The sequence below is a fragment of the Lathyrus oleraceus genome, chromosome 5 (assembly GCF_024323335.1).
Source record: "Lathyrus oleraceus cultivar Zhongwan6 chromosome 5, CAAS_Psat_ZW6_1.0, whole genome shotgun sequence".
NCBI lineage: Eukaryota > Viridiplantae > Streptophyta > Magnoliopsida > Fabales > Fabaceae > Lathyrus > Lathyrus oleraceus.
The window spans coordinates 225,359,650-225,368,628 of NC_066583.1; the positions used below are offsets into that span (position 1 = coordinate 225,359,650).

General features: G+C 39.2%; 3 protein-coding genes and 1 pseudogene across 3 annotated transcripts; all 4 read left to right on the top strand.

Moving 5' to 3' along the window:
* Positions 1–330: 330 nt before the first annotated feature.
* Positions 331–1,065, top strand: LOC127079846 (SUPPRESSOR OF GAMMA RESPONSE 1-like; annotated as a pseudogene).
* Positions 1,066–1,197: 132 nt separating this feature from the next.
* LOC127079847 (uncharacterized) lies at positions 1,198–1,992 on the top strand. The gene has a single exon (XM_051020212.1). It carries the CDS (start codon positions 1,198–1,200, stop codon positions 1,990–1,992), a length of 795 nt encoding a protein of 264 aa, XP_050876169.1.
* Positions 1,993–3,074: 1,082 nt separating this feature from the next.
* Positions 3,075–3,449, top strand: LOC127079848 (40S ribosomal protein S13-like). The gene has a single exon (XM_051020213.1). The coding sequence runs from the start codon at positions 3,075–3,077 to the stop codon at positions 3,447–3,449; it is 375 nt and encodes a 124-aa protein (XP_050876170.1).
* Positions 3,450–7,874: 4,425 nt separating this feature from the next.
* Positions 7,875–8,543, top strand: LOC127079849 (uncharacterized). Its single transcript, XM_051020215.1, has one exon. The coding sequence runs from the start codon at positions 7,875–7,877 to the stop codon at positions 8,541–8,543; it is 669 nt and encodes a 222-aa protein (XP_050876172.1).
* The last annotated feature ends 436 nt before the right edge of the window (positions 8,544–8,979 follow it).

Consider the following 8,979-nt stretch of genomic DNA (forward strand, 5'->3'; position numbering starts at 1 on the left):
CTCACTTTCTTTCAAAGGAATTATGTGTCAAGTGCAAAATATTTTATTTTGGGTCATCATGCATATTCATTTTTCCATTCGTTCATGATTCAAAGAAATTCACCATATTTCTTCATTCATATTCATATCCTCCATTTCATGTTCATATTTTTACATTTTTCATATTCAAAATTTTTATTCATATTTCTTCATTCACATTGGAAATTTTTCCATTCATATTCAACAAATTCCACGTACTCATTCATATTTTGACTACTTCATTCATTCATTCATTCATCGCTCTCTCTATTGAATGTGTTTTCTTCGTCATTCATTTCCGTCATACCAATAATGGCTAGGAGCTGGCTTATTGACATATGAGGATTTGCAAAGAAAGTGAAAAGAATTACACTCTCTTCAGCTGGTCAGGTAAAGGATTGTGGTGCATATCAGGAATGTCCAAACTGTCACTGTCGTATAGACAATAGTGATGTTTCTAGCGAGTGGCCTGGCTTTCTGATTGGTCTAAAGTTTGATCCTTCTGACGTAGAATTATTAAACCATTTAGCGTCTAAACGTGGTGTTGGTAATACAAATCCTTACATGTTTATCGACGAGTTCATACCAGCATTGGAAGGAGGCCAAGGCATCTGCTATACACATCCTGAAAATCTTCCAGGTGCTAAGAAAGATGGGATTAACATTCACTTTTTTCACAGAATAATGAATGCATATAGTACTGGTCAACGAAAGCGTCAAAAGATTCAACATCATGGTTCAACTGAAGATCATGTACGCTGGCATAAGACTGGTAAGACCAAAGCTGTAATAGAAGATGGAGTACATAAGGGCAATAAGAAGATCATGGTTCTATATATAAGATATGAGAAAGAGTCAAAATCCTACAAATCTGACTGGAAAATGCATCAGTACCATCTTGGGAATGATGAAGATGAGAAGAATGGAGAATATGTGTTTTCAAAAATATTTTATAAATATAATGAAAAAATGAAGAACTTAATTCATGTGTCACAAGTTTCAACACCAACATGTTATATTTCTCTAACAATACCAATACAAATTTGAGACATCCACCACCAGATCTATCTTCTGAGTGCAACAACACTGCATCTGGTGGGGTAAATAAAAAAAAGATCTAGAGTTCATCAAGCTACAACTCAATCAACCTTCAAGGTTAGAAAGGAGAAATTAGGTGACATGATTGCTGTCTGTCATCCGCTTGTTTCCCCATTTGGAAAGACTGACACGACCTCTGTCTCGTTAGAAGCTATTAGTTATATAAGATTCTTTCAGATACAAATTGAGGCTCTTAGCCTACCATACTTGAGCAATGGACCTAGAAACACAAGACAACCACATTCAGTTCAAGGAGATAAGAATTGTTTATTTCTTAAAGATCCTGGTATGGAGTTGGCCAAATTATGTGTTAGTGAAAATGTTCCAGTTGTTCCAATCCCAGGTCCTTGTGCTTTGGTATCTGCTCTTTCTGCCTCGGGTTTATCCACTTATGAATTTACATTTGTTGGTTTTCTTCAAAAACATTCGGGATCAAGAAGAAAAAGGCTTATGGCTTCGGCGGAGCAAACAACAACACAAATATTTTACGTTCCTCCTCACAAGCTTTCTCAGTTTCTCGAAGAGGGTTCATCAATTTTTGGTGATACAAGGAAATGTGTTATTGCTCGAGAAATGACAAAGTTTCATGAAGAGTTTTGGCGCGGATCACTTGGTGAAGCCAACCATGTATTTTTTACTCGTCTGCCAAAAGGAGAACTTACCATATTGATTGAAGGGCAAGCAAATTCTAAAGCTGAACCTCCGCCTGACACAGAACTTGAGAATGAGCTAAGAGGATTAATTGAAAATGGCGAGGGTCTTTCCACGGCTGTTAAACTGGTTACTAAAAGAACACCAACCAGTAGAAAGACTATATATTCACTTGCTTTAAGAAAAATTGGCAAGCAAGTTGAAGTGGAAGATGATTCTAGTTAGCAGCAGATTCTTCCTGGAGGAACACGAACTAGATAATCGTCACCCGCAGCATCTGAAACCCGATCTTTATCTCGTCGGAACACCGATTGGAAATCTTGAAGACATCACATTCAGGGCTTTTCGAGTGTTGAACTCGGAAGATATTATACTATCCGAAGACATAAGGAACTCTGGGAAATTGATTCATCACTACAACATCAAAACACCCCTGGGAACAACTTGTGCTCAGGAGGTTGAAACAAGGTGAAATTGTGGCACTCATAAGTAACGCTGGAAGCCCGGGTATAAGTGATACTGGTATGGAGTTAGGTCCAAATAGATGAGAGTGTCGTTTATGGACTCTTCTGAACAGTTATGATGTAATCATTATCCTCCACAAGGACAAACTTCCGCTTCTCTTCTCATCAGAAGTTGGCCATGGAACTCAAGTTGAAAAAGGACATGATAGCAGGTGCTTCCAACCTCTTTGCTCACAAACTCAACACAGCGTGATATCCTCTTGCAATAACAATGCAACAACCTTTTTCATTGACCTCCATTATATAAATCGAGTCACTAAGGCAGCTGAACGTAAGGTTATCGTGCTACCCGTGATATATGATCCAAAAGCTATTCCTTGGACTCAACTTGCCCCAATATGAAGTGCGGCTGCTTGAATAACCTGCAAAAATTAAACCAAATTACAATGGTCACTATCAAAGTCAGAAACCAATTATAAACCGAGCATTGCTGCAGAAAACGAATGCAAGCTGTAACAGCAATGTGCTGATTTAGAATAATCGAAAGCAAAACGGCATGATTTCCAAAGGTAAACCAGCCTCAAAAATAGATTCAAACCTGCCAATAGCGCGAGGTTCTTCTTCTGAAAGTTCTACCGGAATTAGGAGGGCAACAAACAAGAGTGCTATGAATGTCAATATTCCGCCTAAAAGGAGAAAAAGCATCTTCCAGAACAGGAAGGTCAGCGACACCAACTGCAGGAGTATCAAACCTACTGCTGGAAATATAAAGTCTAGCTCGAAAATCGTCTTCAATTTGAACACTTCACCGGCGCGGTAGAGTTTCATCCAAAACCAGAAACCATGGGGAGTATGCATAGTGGTGGTAAGGGTATATCCTCCTCCGCTTTGCCATACAAGCGAACTTCTCCTAGCTGGATCAAGATCTCTTCACAAGATGTTGATGAAAATATTTGCAAGTTTGCTAAGAAGTGTTTGACTCCTTCTCACATCGGTGTTATTCTCCGTGATTCTCACGGTATTTCTCAGGTCAAGAGTGTTACCGAAAACAAAATCCTCCGCATTCTCAAGAAGGCAGTTTTGATCCGCAAGTATATCGAGAGGAGTAGGAAGGACAAGGACTTTAATTTCAGGCTCATTCTTGTTGAGAGCAGAATCCATAGGCTTGCTCGCTATTACAAGAAAACTAAGAAACTTCCCCAGCAAACTGAGCCATAATCCAGATCCTGCAAGTATCAACAATCACAATCACGGATTAATACAATCCCTTTCCAATAATTCAAAAACACAATGTCCCATTTTTTTCAAGTGTGTCAAGAAATTTACAACAGGGATTTACCTGTTACCCACGGTAAAGATTGAGGAACCTAAGATGAATTGAAGGAGGGACCACAAGCTGGGATGAGGACAAAAATCTCCAAGCATCCTCCGTACGAACAGGCTCCACTACACAACAGGAAACACAACAGAGGAAAGAAATTAGTCATATATAAAAAATGGCAATTACTATTCACAAAAAACCCTAGAATTGAGAGGCCACTATTCAAAAAGAGAGACAAAGAAAAAACCCTGAAAAATTCAATTCGACGGTAAGGAGGCGACAAGGAGGCGAAAACGAAGAAACCTAGAAAAAGGAAAACCAGAAGAAGAAGATAAGGAGAGGACAAGGGACGAATTTAGGAAAGGTTCAGTTGAAGTTACCGTGCGAATCGCTGCCGGAGACTCAGATGCGCCGGAGTTGAGAGAACCCAACATTACCGTCAATCTCTTCGCGAGAAGGTAAACTTAAACTTGGTTCGTGGTGTGTTTTTCGTTCTCTGACCTCTTGGACCAGAGTTTCACTATCGGCCTCCTTCCATATTTATTTTTGATGTTTCATTTTTGCTTGCGTTTCCTCAGTGATACCTTCATTTGCTGTCTGTTTCTTCTTTGTTGTGTGTTTGACAGAGGAAGAGCTTTCCTCGCTATTTGGATATTCTGTGTCCTCTTTAAAACGAGTTAAATGATCATAATGTTTTTTTATTTATATTCAAAAAAAAATGTTTACTAGGAATTGATATCCGTGCCTTAAACAGCTTTTGGCTCCTCGTCATCCAGTGGCTTTTTCACTGAAGGTGGCAGCTGGTAATTAATGTTAGTTGTTGCCTTAATCTCCACCCAACAGCCAGGTGGCTAGGGTTGGCTTTTGAGATTCCCTCACCATTTCCATTGAGCTTTATTTTAATTCAAGTCCAACAACCCATATTTGGCTGTTCGCTGCCCTTGGTTTTTCGATTGGATGGTTTACGTTCACATTTATGTATTTTAGTTGGTCGTAACTTGACAATTGGTAGTTCCTGGCCAGGTGGGTGTGAAATTATTTCGCTTCCCCTTGGTCGTGGGTTCGATTCTCGTGGGGGGACATATCCAGGTTTTCATGTATGTTTATTTTTCATTCTTTCTTGTGTTTCTTCCTTGGTTTAATGGGGATGAAAGCTATTCTTGGAATTTTGCTTTTTGATTTGTTACTAGGTCGTGGGTTCGACCCCTAGTGTAACTCATTTTCTATTTTATTTTATTTCTTTAAATCTCCTTTTATACTTTATTCTCATTTTTTTGACATTTGTTAATTTCAATATTTATCTCATTGTTTAAACATCGATTTTAATTTATGGATCCAACAATTCTCATGTTGTTTATCTATAATTATTTTATTGAGATATCAATAGAATTTCGCCGCGTTTTGATTAATCACATATGACATTTCAATTATTGTAAATATGTGCAAACCGACTTTGAGCAAATTATATAGATTTCTTGTTTGCTTTTCAATTTCCATCTGCATTGCACGTCATTGCGTTATGCGACTTTGATTCACATCCTCGCATTTCGATTTTTATCCGTGCATGTCTCGATGTTGTTTCTTTCAATTTAATTTCTGAGTGTTTTGTAAATATAACATGTTGTGTTATTTATTTTCTTCACATGGCTTACTCTCGGGCCTTCTTAAAATGAGACAGTTCCCTTGCACCTACACTCATGCATTGTTTGTTCATTGATTGATCCGATTTAATTATTCCATTACTTTGAATCCCCATTCGACAAAATGTACCCCACTCCCCTGGCATGTAATAACTTTATCATTTTTTTATTTCTTTATTTGCTTGACTGTTTAGTTAGCGACTAACACAAGAATAAAATCAACCATTTCCAAAATATCAAAAAAATAAGACTCGATCCAACGTCGAGTATTTTCTCAATAAACAAATCAATCCATTTCTTCCTCCCATTCTATTCCATCCCTTTCAAACCTTCATCAAATGCTTGATCCAACGTCAAGCCATTTTTCATAATAAAAACTCAAAAAATATTAATTCATATTTGAGACCTTTTTCAATAAAGATGGAAATGGAACATGGTGGATACCGTGCACTCCTGAGATTAAGATTCGAGGTGGATGCCTCGCCTATCTTAGCTCTCGCCATCGTCCAAATTTATCTTTTCTGTTTCTCTCAAACATTCATACAAATTTCTCTTAAACGTTCATCAATGCTTGATCCAACGTCAAGCCATTTTCACAACAAAACTCAAAATACTTAATTCCCATCTAAATACTTTTCAATAATGATGGAAATGGAACATGGTGGATACCACGCACTCCTGGGATTAAAATTCGAGGTGGATGCCTCGCCTATCTTAGCTCTCGCCATCATTTAAAATTGTCGATGCGGTTTATTCAAACCCTTTCTCAATCAAATTCAGAACACTTAATTCTTATTAAACACTTTTCCAAGTAAGATGGAAATGGAACGTGGTGGGTACCACGCACTCCTGAGACTAGGATTCGAGATGGATATCTCGCTCATCCAAGTTCTCGCCATTATTCAAAACACATCAAACTAATCAATTTATTTTCTCGCCGCCGTGTGATTGACTCTTAAACCTTTTCACAAACGAAAGGTACTTTGTTTTAAAACGATGGAAGGCAATGTTTCTCCACCTGTTTTGGGTAGTCCAACAATGTTTTCGTCGATTTGACACAAATTAGATTTCACTAAAATCGACCAACAAACAAATTAGATTTCTCTGTTGAGATACGTAGGAGCAGGATTTGTAAATCTTGTCAGGCACACTAATAAAAAACTTAGGTTTAGTCCTTCGTAAAAAATCAATCCAAAAACATTTTCCTCTTTTTTATTCTTTCTTTCCCACCTAATAACTTAAAGCCTATCATTTCAAACTAACACTAATGCGCACAACTAACCTAACGGTTCCCGTTGAGTACAATGGACGTGAGGGGTGCTAATACCTTCCCCTTGCGTAATCGACTCCCGAATCCTGATTTGGTTGCGATGACCATAATCATTGTCGTTCTTTCTTGGGTTTTATCGATATTTCCCCTTTCCTTTTTAGGAATAAATAAAGTTTGGTGGCGACTATGTTCAGTCCATCATTGCGAGCGTGCGATTACGCTTCGCTAGGTCGTGTCTCTCATGTTTCCGAGGTGCGGCAGATGGCGACTCTGCTAGGGACTAACCGATCCCTAAGTGAGTCAAGCCTAGTTAGGACGTTTGTGTGCCTTTGTTTGTTTAATTGTATGGCTTTTCCTTATTTATTTCTTTTATTATCTTTATTCTTACATTAATATATTTGTTGTATATTGGTTCCACTGTGTTGGGTACTTGGATATTTGATTGCAAACCATGTGGAAAGACTCTACACCCGAGTCTAGAGTGAAAAAACATAAGATAGGATGATGGTTGAGTAGTACAGACTCCCGAGGTGAATACTTCGTAAGAGTCGGTACGAGAACCTCACTTAGAGTAGATCCTTTTGCAAATATTGTCGCCCGAGGTGTATACCTCGTAAGCTTCAATGTTTCAAAGGGGTCCACGACTCTAAGAACCTTTTAGAACATTGAACCTTTGGCCAACTAGAAATGATGGTTACATAGTATGGATTCCCGAGGTGAATACTTCGTAAGAATCGATACGAGAACCTCGCTCAGAATAGATTCTCTAGATGGAGTTGACAATCGGAAAGTATTTTCCGTAAGCGTCAAACATTCTTTTGAATTCGTGACTCTGAGTACCCTGTCTAGAACCAAGTCAATGGTTGCGTAGTGCGGACTCCCGAGGTGAATACTTCGTAAGAGTCGGTACGAGAACCTCACCCAGAATAGATTCCTTTGATGGAGTTGACGACCGAAAAGTATTTTCCGTAAGCGTCAAACATTCTTGTGAATCAATGACTCTGGGGATCCTTTGTAACAAATCCCTAGATCACACCTGGTGAGAACCCCGTTTTGGAAAGCAATCAGATTTATCCATACCTCAGACCTTTGAACCTGTACCAAAAAAAAACATTGCATCCATCCATTCATTGCATACGCATAAAAAGCAAAACTCTTAGTTTGTTTCGCATTGTTTCAGGAATTCAAGACTTGTTAGAAAAATGAATCCTGAGAGAAGAAGCACTTTTCAGTTCAAATACAAGAATGTGGACCTTACCAGCCTACAAAAGTTGAGTGCCAAAGTAACACCAATCAAACTCAACAGCCTTGTGCAAAACTATGGAAGAATTCTGGATATCCTAAATGAGAAGATGGACATGATGACCGCAGTGACTATTGCTCAATTCTATGATCCACCTCTATGTTGTTTCATGTTTTCTGACTTCCAATTGGCTCCTACCTTAGAGGAGTTTGAGAGGATCATAGGCCGGAATTTGAAGGATCATGATCCATTTCCTAAGTTCGATGAAGATATTCCTCCCAAGAGGATAGCTTTAGCTTTGGGTCTGAAAGTTTCTGAAGTCGTGGACAATTGGGATGTGAAGGGAGCTCTCAATGGTTTTTCTAGGATGTTCTTGGAAGATCAAGCTAGGAAGATGGAAAAGGAGGGGAATTGGGAAGCCTTTTATGCTGTTTTAGCCATGTTGGTATATGTGATAGTTCTCTTCCCAAATATTGACCATTTTGTGGACCACCTGGCGGTGAGAATTTTCCTCTCTGGTAACCCTGTATCGTTCCTCCTGGAAGACCTCCACTATGCTCTCCATGATCGTCATGAGAAGAAGGGAGGAACCATCTTATGTTGTGCGCAGTTGTTGCATGCCTGGTTTAGATCCCATATGCCCGAAGAAGGCCCTTTTGTCTCAAAGGAACTCAAGCCTTCCCAGAAGTTAGCTTCCCTTACCTCCAATCATGTTAAGTGGTATATCAGGGACTGGGAAATTGAGGATGTTATTGTCAGCATTGGAGACTTCCCCAATGTGCCTTTGATAGGAACCAAGGGTTGCATCAACTATAACCCCATGTTATCTCTGAGGTAGCATGGTTACCCTATGAATGGCCCTCCAAAAGCTGAAGCTTTAGAGCCTTTCATCTTATACAGTGCAGAAGCAGATCATCCCATGGTGAAAAACATCAAGAGGTCTTGGCAAGCAGTTATCAGAAAGGGTAAGGAGTTGGGTTAGAGAAATGTCATTGCTCAAGAGCCTTATACTTGTTGGGTTAGAGAGAGCGTTCAGATGGTTAAACTCCCTTTTCCATTTGATCCTTCTATCTATCCGCCGGTTCCTGAGCCAGAACCCATATTACCTGAATACGTGGAGAAGCTCAATGCCCGTATCAAGGAGTTGGAGTTGGAGAATGCTGACTTGAGAATTAAGCTCGGCCGAGTCTCAATAGAGAATGGGAATTTGAAAGACGGTCAACAAAAGAAGGACAAAGAGCTTGAAATCTCCAACAAAAGAGCTAGGGAATCTG

What these genes read in the sequence shown, in the direction of transcription:
- LOC127079847 (XM_051020212.1), top strand. Translation starts at nt 1,198, where the DNA reads ATGATTGCTGTCTGTCATCCGCTTGTTTCCCCATTTGGAAAGACTGAC.
- LOC127079848 (XM_051020213.1), top strand. Translation starts at nt 3,075, where the DNA reads ATGGGGAGTATGCATAGTGGTGGTAAGGGTATATCCTCCTCCGCTTTG.
- LOC127079849 (XM_051020215.1), top strand. Translation starts at nt 7,875, where the DNA reads ATGTTTTCTGACTTCCAATTGGCTCCTACCTTAGAGGAGTTTGAGAGG.